Here is a 21,371-nt window from a genome sequence, read left to right on the forward strand (position 1 = left end):
CCCGTTCCTTGAGTACTCCAAATGTCAGTGCAAGTTATCCATGAAGCAAAAATTAATATTCAGCCCATTTCAAACACCTGCTTCATTACAATTTCCAAGAAAAAAATAATTATTTCTGTTGCACACAGTAAAAGTAGGCAAGGTTAAATAAACCTTTTGAGCACAAAGACTTCCCCTCTATAGCAAGCAGCACTAGTTAAAAGAGTGGGGAATGGGTAAATTATTGTACCAAATGGCTGAGAATTAATCTCTGATGACTAGCTGCAATCTAACGAGGCATCTGTGTCCCAGGGAACCCGCAGTATGTCCCTGGCGGTATGTGCAGTGTGTAGAGTCTGCCTGGCATTCTTTGTCCTCTTTTGCAGGCAGCTTTTCGTCTCATTGTTCAGAATATCCTCATGCATCTGTGACGCGTGGAATGCATTCACACTAACAGACTTACTATTGTCTTCTCTCAGAAGCTTTGTAGAGCAAAGACTGCATCACGGTTCCTGATAATTATATTGCTTAATTAATCAAGACAAAAAAAATTTGCAAATCATTGCCCGGTTGCCAAGCAGGGAGATAAAAAATGAAAACAATACAAGCTGAAGCAATATAACAAAAGTAACAGCTATCTGATCAGAAATTCTTATATAATGAAGCTATTAATGCTAAATCGGTTAATGTTAACATTGCTCCAGGTGTCTCTACTTAGATGCAAACAAAAAGGCTAACATTATGTATATAAAAGGCCAAATGTTGCCATGGATTCTGTAACCTGATAGAGAGGACAGCCTTTTCATTTGATTAGGGAATGCAATTTAAATACCAGGGACTGAAGCCAAACAACAGACATTTCTCTCTGCAAGCCTCTTTCATTCACCCTGGGGTCAGTAGCTGGTGAACAAAAGGTCAGCCACACTTGCCCTGGAAATGTCTGGATTAATTTTATTACATTGTAATGGTTTGTACTTTAAATGTAGGGATAACACTAAATTTCCAGTTAGCTATTATTCTTTCTGCCCGTTGGGTGTTTTTGACTAATATGTAAGATGACATAGCTTTTTTTGATTGGTTCATAGAATTTTCAAGCATGTTCATAACGCTAAATTTTGATTTTCCTGATGGAACGCTAAAATTCCCAAGAATTGCAGAGCTCAAAATCAAGTGTAGGAAAAAACCGCACTATTTAAATTTATAAAAAATTTTCAAGTTTGAAATGTCTACTGGCAGACCACTGATTGTTAATATATAATAGTTCCATCATTCACAACTCAAAAAATATTGTATACAGCTGGCAAATATGTCATCTGATGTATGCATTTTTCCACAGCTGGTTATTCTCTTGGACAAATATTGTCCCTCATATAAGGGAAATGGTATTTATCAAGCTGATGACTTTCATAAAGTGTATTTTATATACATTTTTGCATCCATAATGTACCAGACCAACATTTATTAAAGTAGCTTTTTTATACATACGCACAGATGTACGTACACACACCTGACAGTTTGGAAAGAAAAAAAAAATCCTTTTTTCAAAAAAATGTCTAAAATGTGGTTGCATAACAATGATTTAAATAGAAAATACTAAACCTCAAATAGTTTGTTTTATGTAAGGATATCCAATGCCTACATCATCCCATTGAGTCAGATTATGATGATGGTCTAAAAAATATGGCAGGTTATGCATGGTACCATATGCACAACAGTAACCATGATGTATGGGATGAATTAATAGCAAGTGAGGAACTTAAATCTTTATTATTTTGCTTTTATTGCCTCGCATTGGAAATTCACAATTATTTTAAACATTGTTCTTTGTACAATAACTCTTATGGGTTGAGAATTCTGAAACATTTCTTTAAGTGCTATGTGTGAATATAAAATTAATTAGTAGCCATTTCGATCGCTATTAATAATTCTAGTTTTACAATAAAAGTTCATTGCTCAGTATACTTTTAAACTGAGATGGACAGACTATATTTCATATTTGCTGGAAAAAAAACCCCAAACTCTAAAACACTGAGCTTTATTTCAGCAACAAAACTGTTGGTCACTTGCATAATACACATGATAGATCCAATAAAGCAGTCAAAACATACCTCTGGTTTCTTCATTATCTCTATGAAAAACATGTGATTCTTCATTGGATAAATAACAATTAAAACATCTCCAAAATCTGTTGGTATAATGCCTCTGCGGTAGTTCCTGGTGTGTTCAGACCAGACGATGTGAACCTCATCATTTCCCAAGTGACGAAGCTGCAACAGCAAATTGGCTCTTTATTAATCAGAGTGATAACAACAGTTTATGAGGGGTCATGGCTTACAAATTGAATTACAATGCTCAATAGTAGAAATATTTCATTACAGAAAAGTTAAAATATTGTTTTTCTCCAGTTGCTCATGAAAAGATCAGCTAAATAGTTCGCTTCATTCAGAACACATTGTTGTCAGATGGCTTAATTAAGTAATTATCAAACTAGCCATTAGCACAATATGTAAATGTACATTACCTACAATAATTTAAGATGGAAATCTGAATTACTAGAACAAAATGTCAACCAACAGAACATCACAGTCCAGCTAAAACAAAGTAGCTGTCACAGAAATATGAAATGCCTTGACTCAGGATGTCAAGAAACTTTCCATCATGAACCACTATTACTGAATTTATTGTATCACAAACATCTCCTTGCTGACTTTGTCTGGAGAGAACTTTTGTTTGAAAATGTAAGCAAAATATCTGGGCAATATGAATTAGAGGAGAATGATAAATACTGTGGGAGTTTCCTTTTTATTTGGAGCAGAGTTGCATAAAATATGGGTAAGATTTAAATGTGACATATACAAAAAGCATCTGAAAGCCTGTGTGTTTGCTTTGTTATTGGAAGAACTGGAGGTGATCTAACAGATGGCAAAAAGTATTTGGCAATCATGTACAAGCTACGCACAATAGTTTCAACTGTAAGCTTTAAAGTTAAAATTTAATCCACATGCAGAATGCCAGCCCAAAGCATAAAGAGAATTTAAGTCCCACTTAAAGCTTAAAAGACGACACCCCCCCACCCCCAATTTGGTGCTAGCCCCTGGAACAATGTGCACAATAGACCTAACAAAGAAGCCAAAACGAAGCTCTGCCTTCTTCACTGTCTCTGTGCGGGGGGGGGAGGGGGGGGGGAAGAAAAAGGTCATGATTTTCATTGGTAAATAACAACTACGTAATCTCAACACGCCTTGTATCAGCCTATATTGTACCACTGAATTTTCCCTCTTCAGAACCAGGTAGCACCTTTAAAAGTGAAGACTTTCACTCCTACATATTGGGTGGCAAACTGTACCCTAGCTGTAAGAGAAACCTGGCAAAACCATAATACATTATGAGAATCAAAAAGTTAAAACTATGAACTTAGCTTACAGTTTATATTCTAGCAGAGTAAAATAAAGCTAAGTTCACAGAGTGACTTAGATTCTCAGTTTATTTTAAATGAAATGGAAGATAAAGAGTCATATTTTATTTACACCCATGAATAAAAGACATTTTTAGTTCTGTCTGAACACAATACAACATTTGTGTCTTATAAAAACATGGAACCATTAACAATACCATTACTAGAGCTTTACATGTGTGCACAAAATTAGTGCAAATTACTATTCTCATGGTCACCCTGATTTCTGTGCACTCTCTTGTATTTTCTTAATTGCTCAGTAAAAAGAAAGCAACATCCAAGAAAATACTTACGTTGATAATATCACAGTGCAGACTGATGCATATAAAACTAAGCAGTAATTTACATGTACGACAAAATCCTGATTTCACTTTCTGTGAACAGATGCAGCTAGGTCACCTTAAAAGTGATTAAAAGCAAGATGTAAAGTTTAGTCTTAAAAAAACCAGAAATCTGCCTGGCTACAAGACTTTGTGCACAACAGGTTACACATACTGAGGATCTAAGTGTTTGGCAAGGCTATTCCACACACAGCTGAAGCTGAGCTGTAATTTGCTATGAAAGCTGAGCGAAGGAAGGACCCAACTCACACCAGCTGTATTCAGAGCAGCCCAACGGCAATGTATTTATAAGCAGCGCCCACAATTTATCAGTCTGAACCCAACGCATCCTGATACTAGAATGAGTTCTGGCACTAGCTTCACAACACAGAGAAAGCCCACAACGGTGGTGTTTAGCAACCTCTGCTTTAAAAAGCCCAACAAATAAATATCAAAACAGCATTCTGTAAGGTGATGCAATTGTCCAGTTGCACAGGGCAATTCACAAACTGAACACAGCTCTTCTTTCTACAAAAAGAAACTGTGAAGAAAAGGCTCTGTACTGCCTTGCCTCCTATTGCTTCTGGAGTGATAAATAGCACATACCACTATAAAACCAGTAATCAAAGTATGTCCAAATACTGCTCAAAAGACCGTTATAAATCACAAGGAACTATTCCAATAATAATAATCAAATACTTCTCATACTGAAGAATCCCAAAACACCTTGTGCTTGTATCACATCCAAGAGGACAAAATTCAGTAAACAGGGAGAAGTTAGATCAACTGAGGCTTGCTGTGCTTGTTTGAGACAGGAAGTGATAGCTATGAACTCAAAATCTTGCAGACATCGTATGATAATAAATCACTACCTTTGCTACAATCCTCATCGCATGCTAGTAACTCATTTTAAAGCTTGAGTTACTACCTCTCATCATTTTGAAGTCATACAACCTTAATCATGGCATTTAGAAGGTATAATGTTGCAAATATAAAATTAGTATTAATCAAAAATATTTGTTCTTGAAAGATAATTTCATTGATAAAAACCATTATAATACTCTTATCAGTGACAACAAACCAGCTGCTATTTTCCTGTATTGCTCATTCAAAATATAAGCTGTGGAGTCGACTCAATACCCTACAGGACACTAGCAAGTTTTGCTTAAGGGTCCAAAGCAAAACAGATGACGCATTTGGAGCTGGAGTCCCAAGCTATGCATGGAGTGGGGAAAAAAAAAATTACATTAAAAAAAATCCCAAAGCAGCCAGGAAATAAGATAAATATTAAAAAGCGAAAACAAACAACAGACCAACTCAACTGCGAGTAGCCAGATTTTTTAGGCTTATTGCTGACTCGAACCATCCCTCTACAAATGCTCAGGGAAGGCAGCTCTTGAAATTGCCATTGCTTGTCCTCCTCAAGTGAATTGAATTTTTAACCTGTGCGTAAAAGCAGCTTCCCTAACGTGACCAAAATATATACGTTCTCAGCCGCACGGGCTCAGACACAGCCACGGCTTGATGTCTCAGCTACGCCGAGCATTCAGTGCCTGGACGCCGGGTCAGTGTATCGCTTCGGACGTGCGTCACGCCGTCGTTAATCATATCTGGTCTGTGTTTCCTCAGCCCTGATCTGGGCGTCGAGGCGCAGCCGGCAGCTCCAGAAGCAGGCAGCTCCGCGCTGGGAGGCTCGCTGAGCATCGCCGCTGCTCCCCTTTGCTTGAGCAAATAGTTTTCAAGGCTCCCCGCTCCGGCTGGGCTGCACGCTGCCTGCCAGGCAACACGCCGCCGCTGACACTGGTCACGGTACACACCTAATGGCCTGACCTCCTTTCCCTGCTAATTGCATTACACAGCCAGCTGGCTCCAGAGAGGAGTCGTCTGTTTGACTGAAGAATTTCTGCTTTTGGGGAGGCATGGCTGCTACTTTTGCTAAGTAACAGTCGGGCCTGACATCCCCATTGTCTGGCTGACAGTGTACCCATCCTAAAATCTAAGTTTTATTTGTAAATTAACCAAGAAACTTCCTGCCAGAACAGTGCTGCCTGGAGACTGATAATGTGTGCCTTTCATTCCCTTTCACTCTTACTGTATCACTGCCAATTTGTTTTTCTGCTGCTCGCCAGCCCTAGGCTATAAAAGCCTTGTAAGACATAAGTGCAATTATAGTCCTGGAGTCAAATGAATTGGACAAATCCAATAGCACAGCTCTGTCCCCACTTTGCAAACCCCTACAGCAGTTAGATTAGCTGCTAAAAATCTAATCTAGCTCTAGCTAACAAATTTCTACAGCGAAGGAGCAAGAGTTCAGTATGGGGTTGCAACCAGATTTCTGAATTGAAAAAGTTCTGCTATGACAATGGAGAAGATGGAATAAGTCACTTAAAAATTTTGCAGCTCATTTTTAAACCGTTAAGTACAATTTAGGTAGAACAAGACAGGGGACACTAGGATGCTGCTACTATGATTGATTTTCATTCTTGCCACAAGACAGACAGATTAAAAAAAGTTTAGAACCAATGATCCTAAACCCTACAGCAGCAAAACGTATCAGATGAATGTTGATTATTCCACTAGAAAAGATTTCTTTCAGGGCTAAGACTTATCTGGAGAGATTTTTTTTTCCCTTTCTCCTCCCCCCACCCCCGAATAAGCAATATAATATGTCAGCATATACTCCAAATAAAGGAACACAAACTGCAAATTACAACTGTACTGCACAAAAATGAGGGGCCAAGCTCATCCTCGGTGGAAATGCACTTACTCTTGTGAATTTATACCAGAAATGAATTTATCCTCTTGTGTTCAGTAAAAATAAAGAACTATAATAACATATTTAAGTAAAATTACTGCATCTGCTTAATTCCCCAGCTCGCAGAATTTATGGCCTGCTGTACCACTTCCTTGGCCAGCAGGTGGTAAGACCTTCTGTTCAGCTCTGGAGCTTGTGAGCCAAGCACACTGATTGGTATTGAATTCTTTTTGCTTGTCTGTAGGCAAAACAAGAAGAGAAGAAACCACAGAAATGACAAAGATTTCAGAGATATCCCAGATAGTATCTATGCAACCCTATCTGTCGGAAGCAGGGGGAAGGCAAGAAAAAAAAAGTTGTGGCCCCCATTGCATCCTGGTCGGCAACATGATAAAATTTTCTCCTCCCAGTAATACTGTCCTCTAACACCATATATAGTTCTATCAAAGCAAACATTATCATGGAGCAGGTACTGAAAGACAACATTGTCATCTGCCTTCCTCTCACACACTGCTATGAAAAAGAAGCACTGACACAAAGTAGTAATAAATATAAAATAATCTTTTTAACCTGGACATATTGCCCCAATAATCTGAGGTGAGGACTTGAGCCCAGCATGCACTAACTGTTCGGTGAGCTAGTGGAAGTATTAAAATACTTGTGATGACCTTGAGAGTTGCCATGATCTCAGAAGCAGCGTTGCATTTGATCACGACTCTGTTAACCAGGTATTGCAGAATTAATAAGTGCAGCAGCAACAGGTGTGGGAAATAAATACATTTTCTTCTTGTTTAAGAGTATGTTGCTGGCAGGCATGTGTTTCTTTTCAAGCACACACGCCAGTTGTGGTCTGCACATGCAAAGACTGCCACAATCAACATGGGACTTTGCAAACTGAGCAATTTTGCTGCTAGAGCATCAATGTACTTGCCTCTATGTATTTCAGTATACAGCCTCCACAGCTAAGGTTCACAAGTGAAATTTCAAGAAATGGGCACTTTTAGGGTTATAAGAGTTCTTGCAGGATGTTTAATATTGTCTTTAGAAATGGTCTGGATCAACACTCATGCTCAAAACACTGGTTTCAAATGCAGGCTAGTTCATCCATTAGCATTTTCAAAGAATTGGAGAACTATCAATCTTCCAGAAATTTTACAGTGCTTCTGAAATGCATCTTGCCTCCACTCTTAACAAATTTTATAAAACTGCAGCTAAGAAGTCTATGCTAATTTGCACAGAAATACATGCTTGCTTACAAAAGAGCTGTGACAAATTAAATGAAACTGTTCTGTGCAGAAGCACCGAACCATGGAAGATTACACATTACAGAAGACCTCTGGAAGTCATCTGGTCCAACCCACCACTTAGAGTGAGGCCAGATCCCGAGGTCCATTAGGTTGCTCAGAGCTTTGTCCTTCTTTATGGAATACACAGTTTGATCCCTGCAGTGTTCCATTCCTATAGCAGATTTAAGGGTTTTTTTTAAAAGTCTTAAAGCAATTACTTCGCAGTATTTTCTGTGGATAGTATATACTGTAGCTGGCCTTGTTTCCTAGCACTTTGAGACTTGGAGGCTGGCAACTACTAAATGCTTTTGCTTTTTCTTTCTCACGAAACCAATATTCTCTTAAAGCAAATGTAGGGAAAACAATTAAAAAGAATAACCAGACTCTCTCAATGTCTGTGTTAATCCCCTAACATGGGTAGGAATTAGGAGAATTAGTAAAATATACTGTTCACAATTAAAACCCATTTTTCCCCTTGTGGTAGCTCTTTCTGACTGTGCTTTCTCCTCTCCCAGGTGATGTGTTACTCAACAGCTAGATGATATTTCACTGCCTTTGCTATGCTTCCATAAAATGAAGGAGGTATGACTTACAAGGGAAGATTAGACTAACGACCACCACTTGTGTAGGAAAAGTAAGACCGTGAAAGACATGGCAGCAGTTCTCAGACATGAATAAGTCTGCTGCAAAATGATCTGTTCTCCATGTATCCATGTGGAATATGGTAAGAATAAATGGGTTTAAACTGAAGCAAAGTAGATGCTACAAGAAATTTTCTCATGGTACAAAAAGTGGAGCATAGGAGTACGCTGCCTAGGGAAACTGTAAAGCATTCAACACTGGAAGTTTTTTAACTAGCAGCTAGATAAATACCGGCCAGAACAACAAAAATACAGATAGTCCTACCTTGGTAAAGTGATAGAGACTATATAGCCTTTTAGTATGTACCACAGCCCTACTTCTCAATCCTAAAGTAGTCAGATAACGTTTTTTTCCATAGCCATGTAAATCCACTAATACAAAGATAATGAGTTGCATACATAAAGTGAAACTTTTTTTTTATTTTTTTTTTTAATGACAGATATCACAATAAAGAAGAAAGGATCTAGCTTTACTATTAAATGCTGGGCAAGTTTTCAGGACAAGTAATCAGAAATTCCACCTTTTTATTTCAAGGAAAAGCACATGTTGTTTTGAAACTAACTGGACAACAAATACAATCACCCAGTGACATATTTATAGATAATTTTCAGAGCACAATAGTATCACATGGTAGACTGGATGGCTGTAGTAGCATTATTAACGCACATTAACAACCTATGTAGGACAAGTTGCCAATCCTAATTAAAAAGGCAAAGATTTGGTACGCACCTAAAACCTTCTTCGACTCTAAGCAGCAGTTGGCAAGCACCATAATCTCAAATCACTCCTTGTTAGGAAAGACAAATGATTAAGTACTGATACCAACAAAATTTTGGGCTGGGTTCCGGCCATCTTTGAAGCAGAGTCTGCTTGTCAGAATTGTGAATAACTGGATAATGGCTTTAAATATCAGCTGGCTGCTTTTGGTACTATGCTTGTCACTTCTCTTTCACTTCTTTTCTTTTCTGTTAACATGCTGGACGATTCATCTGTAAGGTTTTATTATGCTGCATTTGGTTGTTTTGTTCTACCGAACTACAACAGTTTTGGCAGGCAGACAACATTCAAATGAAATTATTGCTAATATTATTACTAATGGTGGTATTTGAGGCTACCATGGAAATGTTAATTGTGTTTCAGAATCCAGAATTTAGATGCCATTTAATTCAGATAATCTAGCTGCAGAGCACCATGTGGCACAGCAAAGATGGCCTGCTAGGACCGGTTAGCACAATCTGTTTTCAATTTAAACTCTAATTTAAGCACTTGAAGACTACAGACAACATTCTGAAATACACAGCAAATTATTTACCTTTTTGGTCAGTGAATCGTCTGAATCTGATGGCATTCTTGTAGACACATGAAAAATTATTTCCACGGTAGAGGTAGCATAATAGGGGGCCGTTTGTCCTGTGCTGCCATTGCGCTGCAGGCCACCCATAAACCCACCGTGTGTCGAAAGATCAACCTGATTGATTGAAAGTCATAATTAGAAGAAATTTGGAAAGAATAATCAGTATTTATATATGAAGACTTGGTGAATTTACCACTCTAGAATTCTGTAGCCATCCCAGAGAAAGAGAAGTCTTCCCCTATGGGTTTGTGATCCTTGCATCAGATGTGTCTGTTTCCCATTCCTGTACTTGACATTTACTAAAAGTAAACATCTCTTAACTAGGTACTGAGTCATTATCTATACGGCTTTTTTACCTTCCTTCCAGCAAACAACAGCAAGGAAGCAAAAGCATTCTGTCATGCGCAGCTGCTCTAAGGGCTATGAATGGCTTAGCAAGGCCACTCAAAGCATACACCACGAGAAAAAGTGCAGAGAAAATATAAATATTCAGAAAAACTGCAAAAGAAATTGAAGATTTGTACAAGAAGAAAAACCTTAGAAGAAATTACTCTAGAAGATTATTGACAAGAAATGCCTCTCTGAAGACAAGCTTGTGTCCAAAAGCTTGTTTGTTTTCCCAACTGCATCAGTCTAACTGAGGATGCTACCTCTCCCTGTAGACCTTGTGTCACTTAAATCCTTAAACACGAAATGCAGCTACTATATATTTCCAAAAACATAAATGTTCATGTCATTTAGGTTACTGACACACCATTTCAACAACGCAAACTAAAATAAAACATTTTTGTCCTTTGTAAAGCAGTCCTGTGGTTGGGTGAGTGGTCTGACCACATGAAGAGCTAAAAGGAGCTAAAATGAAGGTAAGATTGTGCTATAGCTCTTAATGATGCAGAAAGCAGAAACGTCCACTGCAGCACCACCTGTCCACCAGAAACAGGAAGGATGCATTCATCCCTAAGTAGCATGAGGATTTACAGAATTCTGCTAAAAAGGTGATCTTTTAAGTACTGCTAAATATTAGTGTGTATAAAAATTTATCTTTTTTTTTTTTGAGAATTAAAAAATATGCAGTGACATAAGCAGTTTGTTTTCCATTTATCTATTTTAACCAGCTTACATTGATTTTCATAGGTCTTCAGATCAAGTACATTAGCTCGCCTAAATTTATGACTATTACCTCCCAGCCCAGTCCAGCAACAAAATCTTCATATGCCTGGCTTCCCCTTGCATTGGACAGTATTGAACATTTGTCCTCCTGTCCTTCTGCAATGTAAAACACTGCAATCTTGTGAGTTTCACGGCTGTAATTAGATATAAAAAGAAATGAAAGTTAAAGAAGTTTTAGCTCAAAATTATTTTTTAGATCACCTGCACTTAAAAAGCTATGAACAGGTGACTGACCATGTTTAACTCTACATGTCCATTTCTTTTATGCACACAAATACATCACTCAATTTCAGTTGCAGAAATCTATTTTCAACAATTTTTTTCCCCCCATGACCACAATGCAGAGCACAGTTCAGAGAGCAGAACAGAGTCTGTTCCTTCCTTGCATGGGTAAAAGAACTGATGACCAAGTTCAGTTACAGGGTTAATCACTTACATCTGTGCAACCTTGCCAACGCAGTAAGATTGCACAGGTGTTAATAGGAGCATAATTTGACCTACAGAATTTTAATTATAGAGTGATGATATCTGAGAAAGAAAAAAACATTATTAACTTTCAGATCCTGGGTTGAGTTTTACAAGGCTGACAGTGACAGTTGGCTTCTTTGAAAAGAAGCAGAGTGTATTTGGTATGACAATTGTTGGGATACAAGAAAATCAGAACTCTGCAATGCTGCAGACATTTTTTCAAATAGCTATATGTCAAGTAATGAAAAATAAAACATAATATTCAGAACACTATTCTGCCACTACCTGGCTGTAGAGTAGTTGTATGGAGATTATCCCTTAAAATACTGCTCTCGACACAGGGGTCATCCTGCAGAAAACATTCCTTTGTGTGAGTTGAGTCAAGGTCACAAAAAATTTTGGAACTTCTTCCTTCCCCTCTCAGCTAAAGAAAACAGGAACTAGGTTGCTGTGTTTTATTATTTGCCACTGATTTTGAATTCTACGTATATAGTGCCAGTGAAAGTAGCTTGTCCATTCAGGTTCCAGATCTCCGTGGAAACAGACAATTCATTTTTCATACAAATATTTGTATTGCTAGCACATGCAATTTTAATGAATTTTTGGGTTTGGTGATGTACTTATTCTTTCTTTGGAAATGCTAACCTTATCAATGGTGTCTTTAGTAAACATTACCTACCATTGGCGGGAATCCAGATTTTTCAGTTCTCGCAGTAATTTTGAATTTTTCTTAAGAAGATGAAAGCTTTTTCTATAAATATATAAAAAAAAAAGTTTTGAAGGAAAATGCAACACAGTGCAGACAGAGTATTTTCTCACTCAAACACCTAAAAGAAGGGAATCAAATTAGGATAATTCAGATGATTTTTTTATTATTATTATTATTATAAACAATCTGCAGATGTCTATTTAAAGTAATCACTGAAGCAGGTATATGTAAAAGTTCAAAAGTATGCTCTGACTACCAGCCAGCTATATAATTCTCACTTTCTTAAGTCTGTACATGTTTGGGGGCAGAAGCGAGAAGAGTACCGTTCTGAATCCTCTCTTCCTACCTTCTGTCCCAGGAATTCATTCCCAAGTCATTTAGCAACAGCCGACAGAAATAAAAGGATGCTTGAGGTTCAGCAGGACGTGGTTCTTCTTGACGGGCCACCTTCATACTGAAGTCCGAGCTGCATTTAAATATATACTCTTTTTCCTGGGCACTCTGCCTCATCAGGGCTTCAGTGATCGCGTTCTCTTGGTCGTAGCTCATACCAAAGGGCGGCGGCGATGGCTCATTCAGCTTTCGTTGGGGATGTAAAAGGCATTCAGGACTGGTGTTAGCAATCTTTTCCAGCAATTGGTCAAGAGCGTCTTCTCCTTCTTCCACCTGAGAAATGTCTTTCTGGGAAATGAAGTGGTGCTCAGGGTTGCCTGAGATCACAAACGTGTTCGTTGTGCTCCGCCGCGGAAGGCAGCCCTCCAGAGGTCCATACAATATTCTGCCATCCCAAGAATACTTCCCTGAGATATCTCTGACAATTACCCTTACGTCCGAAGGGGTTGCTGCTGGCTCAGTGTTTGTTGTCTTCTCTGTAGGGATTTGGAGGTAAGATATAAGAGTACTGTCATTAAATACAAAGAGCTGCAGGTTGGGACTCCGGAAGACTTCTGAGGACAGCTCGGAGGACTCCACGTAGGAGTTGTCATGGTTCTCGCTGAGGAGACTGTGAAGAATGGCAGGGCCTCCGCTGAGCGGGTAGTGGCTCAGGTGATTCACCAGGTGAGTCATAACCATCCGTGCTGTTAAAGGTATCAATTCTAAATTCCTCCTTTTTTTTTCTAAAGCGATCAATGAAAAGATAATAGATCAGTAAGAGCAGCAAGAGACAATTAAAAAAGAGCATCTGCAAATTTCTGTCGTATTTCAAAAGCTTGCCTTAGTTGTCATCCTAATCTTCCTGTTCAAGAAACTATTTACAATCACTTTCCAAGAAATTCTACCTGACATACATTTTTATTTTCTTTTACCACATACCTTTTGGTATTTAGCCTACTTTGACATCCAAGTCTCCATACAACATGCTAAAAGTCCTGCATGCTGATCCCACAATGCCTGCTGTCACTACAGTTTCACCTGGCAGGTTAAGGTGTTTCTCCTTACTGCCTATATTCCCACAGTCATCCCCACAGCAATAGTAGCAATAAAGGGACAGGGCACAAGAAGCACAAGGTAAACCAGAGATGCAACTAAAAACTAATGCTTCTTGGTCTTTGGCAGCATAGTGGTAAAGTCTGTTGTATGAGACAGGAAGAAGCTTTCTGGATCCCAAGATGTTCCTCTCAGCACGGGCAAATTCATCAGTTATTTCATAAACTGATCGTGCTCTGAGTTATGTTGTGCCTTCACTTCTCCTACTGGAATGTTATTCCAGAATATTACCCCTTTTATAGCCAGAAACTTTCTAATTTCTAGGTTTTGTTCATATCTATTTTAAAACTATTTTTCTCTAGTTTATAGTGTTTTCCTCTCTCCTTGGTATTTATACCTTCAAATGCGCTTTTAAACAATGGTTATATTCCTTTTCAGCCTTTTGCTAGCCCTAAAAAGCCAAAATTCTTCAGCCTCCTCTCATAAAAAAGGCTCTTTATTCTTTTCCTGAATCCTCCAGTAGTAAGTTTCTGAATTAATCTTTTTCAAAAGCAAGCAAACGAAAGAACTTGTAGGGCACTAACATATCCAAGATGAGAAACATCTTGTTCTACCTAAAATGACAAAGGTATCCGACACATAACTTTATCTTTCTGCTATTCACAACACATCCTACACACCAAGAAATGTGTGCAGAATAAGTTTTAATATTTTAACCCTTTCATTAAAACTAAAATTACATACACAAAACCAAAGAAAATAAGCTGTAGGATAGAAAAACAGTATAGTATCAAAACCTGAAAATACTACTTTAAAGCATCACTGCCAATCCAACATTATTTCACACAACTTCATATCACATCTGTACTTTTTATTCTTCTGCAGAAATATGTTAATGCATATTAATATATGAAATTACTTTAAATGGACATAATTAGTATTTGAACAGCCATTGTTTTAAAGGTTATTTTTAACAACCATTTGAAATAAAGATGATGTCTATGATAAATCACTTAGAGATAAATTATTTCATATGTTTGGATGTATTCTTTTAGGTTGACTTTAAAAAGTTAGTAACATATTGTACCTAGATCCAAATAATCTCTCTTCACTTTAGACACAGGTAGACTGTGAATGGGCAGGAATGGTGTACTTATGCAGCTGCAGAATGTGGTCCAATGTTCTTCTCGAATCACTCGGAACAGGCAAATTATCTATGACAATGGAGTCATTTCTACTGAAAAATTTAAGAAGGGCAGCTGCATGCTTCTGAAAGAAGTCTGATTTGTGGCTTATCTTATTTGTTGAATTTAATTCTATATACTAAATTATAAGTAGTACCAAAGGAAAAAACAGCTTCTCCGTCTATCCTATCTCTGTACAAATTTCCCACTATGCAGCACCTTAGTGACATTTTCTTTCTCCTGTGATCTTTGTTGCTGATGTTGCTTTTCACCAACTCGAACATCCTATTACAGAGGACACTGGAATTCATTAAAAAAGGGCGCTGCCCAGTTTTCAATGAATAGTTGCTATGTGCAGTAAAGAGAAGCACATTTTCAAGGAAGAGATGTAACCTGGAAAGCTTTATTTCCTAGCTGCTGACCCCTGACATGCTGGTCCTCACCACACTCTGTGAACTCTTACCCTCGGCGACAGTGAGCAGGTTGCCCAAATCCGTGGAGGAGTGGCATTGGGCTGGCTCAGAGCTCTTGACATTCCCCAGTGGCAAAAATGGGTCATAATCACTGGATGAAAGATCTGCCAGACTCAGCACGTAATGGCTTTGCTGAGTATACGTGCTGGAGCCATTCACACAACAGTGCAGAACCTGCAAGGAGACAAGCATGACACTGAAGAAGTAATAAAGTATACATGACAGTACCCACTTAAACACATTCAATGAAGAGTGACCCACCATAATTTTTACATTGTGAAAGCCAGGACATGCTACAAAAAACATCTATGTCTAACTACGGCGTTTTTAAAATAACACTCTTCGTCAGCTCTTATTTTGTACTTTAACAGCTCACTTCAGGACCTACTTTGTATTTTAGCAGCCCATTTCAAATAATTCTAATATTTCTGCAAAGATTGTTTTCCCTGGCTCGCTTTAAGCATTTTACCTTTCTCTCTTCGCCATCCTCAGTCTGTTCTACATCTCTGATCTTACCATCTTAACATTTTGCATTCTTAACTTCTCATCTGTATGATTTCTGCCCACACCGCAAGAATTCATGATTTTCTACAGCTTGCTAAAAATGCTTGTATGCCTAAAAGGATCTGTGAAAGGCTTCTTTAAACATCTAGACACAATAAATCACATTCATTCCTCATACTCACTCTGTAAATATAGTCCAGTAAAGGAGCTTTGGATGCATGCTGATCTTCAAGAACACCAGCAGACACCGGCTCCAGTAGCATTTTCATGGGTAATGCCATACACCAATCCAATAAGCAAAGTAGCAGTGAAACTATAAACTAAAAAAACATGTAACACAGTATTTAGGAATATTCTATTAAATTCACCCAAACTTAAAGGTATGAGTTTGAAAGTTTAAAATATGACTCTGGTTTAAAGAAACTTCATTTCATAACCATCTCGAACAGCACAAAAAAAGAATGGAGACTGCTCTTTTCAGTGACATACCTTTTTATCTGCTTCCACAGAGGAGTATTCAGCACTCGGCAAAAGAAATGCAATAGTGGCCACAAGGATCTACATTAAAATAAACAAAATTCCAGAAAGACATTTAACTTCTTTCACTATAAACACAGAGCATAAACTTCATTTGAACAGGGTATGAAAAAGGTTAAATTCTCTTAGAAACATCTAACTGCCCTTGTAAATCAATGTCCAAGTGAAACAAAGTTTTACTGAGCATTTTGGAAATAAATCACTACAAGTGAGAGAAGTACACTGGTCCTAGGACTACAGGAAGTACATCTCCTAACAATAATTGCAGAAGAAAGATAAAGTTAACATAAAGTCACAGTGACAGTAGCTCAAGTAAGGAATTAAGGAATTAAGGCAACTTTGCATACAATTTCCATACAAACAATTTAAAAAAACTGACGTACTTCAGTAATTTTTCTGGACAGAGAGGATTCGTACTTCTGAAGCTTTTGCCAGTAAGAAACCAGCAGCTGAAGAACATCACAGGCTACCTGAGCTACCAGTTTATTAGAAAACTGGAAGAGAAAAGGTGATTAAAAGCCAAATAAAATATTCAGATACAATACAATGCATTCCATTTTTCTACATTTTAAATTATTTTGCATCTATACAAACAATAAAAAATGTTAATGTTGCAAAATCACATTGTCAGCATTAGAAAACAGCAGGCTTGACATTATATATGTAATCTCAATTTGGTCTATTGTGGAAAGGGTCTTTAGGTACATAATCACATGCTATTTTTGCAAATATTTTGCACTTTTGTACAGGATACCACCTTGGCCCCACTGAAGAACTGTGCATATACTCTGAACCATGCTCACTGAAGATAATGAGCTACTAATTACATGCAAAGGTTCAGAACCGGGAGACATCTTTTTGAAGATGGCTAATGCCATATCACTAATACTATGCAAAAAGTCCCAAGCAGCTGGGCGTTCAGCAGCATCCTGTCAGTGTCTTAAGCAACGAACAGACAAGCCAGAAGACTGTGCTCCATATAATCAGCAACTATTCAAAAAATGAAAATACCCTTCTTACACAATGCTTATTGACTACAGAGACCGTCACAGTAATACCTTCAGTGTCACACCTATGACATTGATTGCTTCCTTCACTTGGGGGTGGTTTGTGCACTGCGTTAGTTCTTCACATATCCAAACTCCAAGGCCACAAATGGCTATGCATCTTTTTTAAAAGAAAAAGTGGTTTTGTCAGAAGTTTTAGAAAAATATTTAGAGGCGGAAAAAAATAAAGAAAAAGAAAGAAATGCATAAAGAAAAGATGTGATCTCTCTTTTTCCTCTCACACAACAGTCAGCACCTTCATGGCGCAGAGCGGACCTCATCTTAATATGCCTGAAGAACTCATCTAAATAGGATCAAACTACAAGGCAGTAATAACAACCCAACTGTACAAGCACCAAAAATAAGTAACGAGAAAGCCTTCCCCATTTTCCCATTTCTTTTACTCAATATTTTACCTTGCAGCTTCACTTGGCTCCTCTGTAGCATTCTTCAATAAAATATTTATGAGGTAACACTAAAATGAGAAAATAAATTAGAATAAGCATCTTTTTCATATATCTACTTTAAATAAAGTTGTTTAATTTTGACATAGTTACAAGTGAAATAACTTTAATTCTCAGTCTATTCTTAAAGCATTTTTACCTCATGCCAATTTTATCTTGTCAAGGGAGAAATACTTACTGATTACACCTCAAATATACAGGCCCTTGTGGATAAATCCAACCAACCTAAAAATCATGTACAGGCAGCACTATGAAAATCAATTCATTTTCAGAGTTGATGGGTATTTACTAATGATGAGTGGTGATCACTTGATAATACAACCTATAGCATTTAAGTCTAAGCAGGCCACGTTTTGAAAAATTTAGTGTATTTTTTAGTACAGAAAAGACACTTTTAGAATCAATACCATTTTAACACACCTCCAGTGACTCTCAGAGGACTGATGAAGAAAGCAAGAACAGGAGCCAAGCATGCTAAGGGTTTTGCATTCTCTCTGGTTCTACCTTCTCAGGCTGCATGAGGAATTCAGAGATTCCTCCCCAGCTACACCTAATTTTGTGCAGTGGATCATTGTGGTGCCTCAAGTTTAGCAAAAAGCAACAGAGGCTTGTGTGAGGGCAACCATTTGGGCAGGTTCCACCTGCAATTGATGTTCCAGGTCACCTTTGTCAGGTCTTTGAGTGAGGGCGTGTGTGATTTTTCCCCTACAAGATTATTGTTGTGAAGGTCATTAAATTACAAAGCTTTCCATCCTGCAAAGCAATTCATGTCTCAAGATGTCCCACTGAAATTAATTTGTGGGGAAAAACCATTCACGTAAGATGGTGATTCCAATAGTGGAATTTTCTTTACCATAATACCAATAAGGCAAAAAATATCTCCCTTTATGTACACCCCACATCTCTTACAGGACAAGCTAATATACACAGATACAATGAACGGACACTTTAAATAATACCACCAACATCATTTAATGAATTGACCCGACAGGCATCTGGCTGGAAAACATTGCATTTGATCACAGCCAGTTCACTCTCCTCGAAAATAAAATGTAATTTGCTGTATCTAAGCTTTGTTAATTTTATGGTACATGTTAAGCAAAGCAATCCTTATCAAATAAGTACATATAATGTGTGCAGTTGTGGGGTTTTGAGGAGAAGGAGGAGTTTATTTTTTAAACAAAAACATACAGTAAAAATGAAATGACTGAATAGTAAAAATGTTACGTTACTTAAGGATTTACTAATGAAATGTGACTTTACCTTCACATCTGCAGTTCCTGCGATGATTTCACCGGCTTCTGAAATGGGCCGCAACAGTGGGATTTCTTGGTAGATATTTGGAAAGCAAACAAGAGAACCAAGGATGGTGTGAGCTTCTGAACGGGGAGCCTAACGAAGGAAAAGTAAACAAAAATATTCATTAAAAAGAGACTTCTTGAAGTTATGAAAATGACATAAGCTATGAGGCTAGTGTATATCACCATAAATACTAAGAGTGCTGTATTCTTAAAGTGTCCTGAGGAACAATGTCCTGGTAGCTTTCCCTTTACAACTACAGCAAAAGCTACATTAAAGCACTGACTAACACACACTTACCTGCCCATGCTTTTTGCTGCTGTGTTGATCTGCTCTTTTTCTGAGGCCAAGCTTCTCCTCCAGCAAGGACCTGGCCCTGCTCCTAAGTGTATTCTACATTTTTAATACCTCCTCTGACATTACACAATCCAACTATCAGCAATTCAGTGTCAATAAAAAATACAGAGCCTCCTAAAGAAAAGCTGAATGAGAATTTTAAGCACTAATCCAGCACTACTATTAGCTGATTGTGTGACACAAAGGACAGCACAATGCACTCAAACTGACTGTATACATGATAAAAACGCGTAGAGAGATTCCTACTTCAATACAACCATCAAAAGCAACATGGCACGAGCTATAAATGCATTAACTACTGCTATATAATCCTGCATAACGCTGAAAATACAATGCACACTAAGTTTTATGCTTGTAGGAGAAATGGAAGGTGGTGGTGTTTTGGGTTTGGGTTTTTTTTTCCTCTATGGAAAGTTGAGTATTCATTTCTTATTAGCACGTTAAGCTTTGGATCAATGATCAGGCTGATCAGTTTTTTTAAAGAGATGTCAGAAAATTAATGGCTGTAAGCTCTTTGAGGTACGATGGAAAAAGCACAGCTAGGCTCACCATTTCAGTTCTGCTGAAATATGAGAGGGCTGTGTCCCTGCACAGGGCCACCCGCTCAGCCACATAAATGTCAAGAGCAGTCGTAAAAGCACTTGGCCAAAACGGACAGAAAGGTCTCCCTTGAACTGGTGTTTCATGCACAACAAAGCTTTCCTGTTTTTCCCAGGATTGCCAAACCTTTATCCTTATTTTGGCATCCCATCATTGATTTGCTATTTTACTTATCCTTCACTAATTTAATCGATTAGTCACATTTCTATTAGTGTTGATGTTTAGTAGGAAATTCAGTATTACCAAGAGAGTTCCATATTTTCAATATTTGCTCACTGAAAAAAGCTAATGAGATTCTGAAATCCAAGTCCTGCTTTTAACACACAGGCGTGCTGCAATATTAGCGAGGATATGATTTCTCACACTTTGGCCTTTTGATGAAACACCTTTGCAATACTAGTATGTCACCTTATCCCACAATTTCACACATCAGCTGCCATGGTATCTGCCCCAAGAGCCCCATTTCTCATTGCGCTAATGAGTCAACACCTGTTAGAGTGGAGACATCCGAACCTCGTTAGCAAGCGTGCGCTCTCAGGGGACAGGGGCACCGGGCATTGCCATACTCACCTCCAGCATGTCTGTGCTCAGAACCCTGGCTGCCGCAGTAATGAAGTCTCCTATCAGCATTGTAAAGCCAGGTAAGCCCAGGAAGAAAAACCAAGGTGGGCAGTGCTTTATGACAGTATTTAAGATATCCTGAAAGAGAAGTTACCTGTTTGAGAAGAGATAAGCAAGCAAAAAAAAAAAAAAAAAAAAAAAAAAAAAGAGCCCAAAAGTGAGAGTTTTAGAAGATTTAACTTTGCAATTCACCAGTTCCACACTCATCAAGGTGATAATTCAGAGCCACACAGCTCTATGTACAACTGATCGTCATGTAACAACCAGTACTTTCCCCTGCAGATGCATTTAATAGGAAAAGCGCATTTTGTATTTTGGCAATATTTGTACTTTTTAATTTCTGTTAAAAAAAACAACAGCAACAACAACAAAAACCCTGAACAAATGCCTGTGTCTCTGTGTCTAAGCATAACTGTTCTCCTGTTAAATAAGACTTTGGATTGAAAACGTTCATACCATTAATCAATTTAAGATGAAGCATTACACCACTCCAAATGAGGCATTTCCTAAAATCACATTACTCAAAATTCTGTAGCCCTGAAAACACGAGATGACACAAATGACTGCCACCTTTGCCCTGAAGGAGCAAAGTAACTGAGAGCAGGTGGCTTACTACTGTTAGGCTGCTCCAGCACATACGGGATTTTTTAGATCTTCTGGACTAGTTGAGAAATACAGCGATATCAAATGCAAGAAATTATCATACACAGCATGGTAACAC

General features: G+C 38.0%; 1 protein-coding gene across 5 annotated transcripts in view; it reads right to left on the minus strand.

Annotated features, from left to right (window-relative positions):
- RALGAPA2 (Ral GTPase activating protein catalytic subunit alpha 2) overlaps positions 1-21,371 on the minus strand; it is a 135,085-nt gene that overhangs the window by 51,750 nt on the left and 61,964 nt on the right. For all 5 annotated transcript variants that reach the window (XR_012651570.1, XM_075035273.1, XM_075035271.1 and 2 more), the window contains 13 exons: positions 20,600-20,728; positions 19,037-19,165; positions 17,726-17,784; positions 17,322-17,430; positions 16,647-16,757; positions 16,216-16,284; positions 15,909-16,046; positions 15,213-15,396; positions 12,484-13,255; positions 12,108-12,179; positions 10,971-11,094; positions 9,749-9,904; positions 2,088-2,246 (listed from right to left, as the gene is read on the minus strand). Coding sequence is in view for 4 of the 5 variants with exons in the window: in XM_075035273.1 (XP_074891374.1) it covers positions 2,088-2,246; positions 9,749-9,904; positions 10,971-11,094; positions 12,108-12,179; positions 12,484-13,255; positions 15,213-15,396; positions 15,909-16,046; positions 16,216-16,284; positions 16,647-16,757; positions 17,322-17,430; positions 17,726-17,784; positions 19,037-19,165; positions 20,600-20,728 (2,211 nt within the window). In the remaining variant the exon portion in view is untranslated. The remainder of the gene's footprint in view (positions 1-2,087; positions 2,247-9,748; positions 9,905-10,970; positions 11,095-12,107; positions 12,180-12,483; positions 13,256-15,212; positions 15,397-15,908; positions 16,047-16,215; positions 16,285-16,646; positions 16,758-17,321; positions 17,431-17,725; positions 17,785-19,036; positions 19,166-20,599; positions 20,729-21,371) is intronic.

Source organism: Buteo buteo, chromosome 9 (genome assembly GCF_964188355.1).
Source record: "Buteo buteo chromosome 9, bButBut1.hap1.1, whole genome shotgun sequence".
NCBI lineage: Eukaryota > Metazoa > Chordata > Aves > Accipitriformes > Accipitridae > Buteo > Buteo buteo.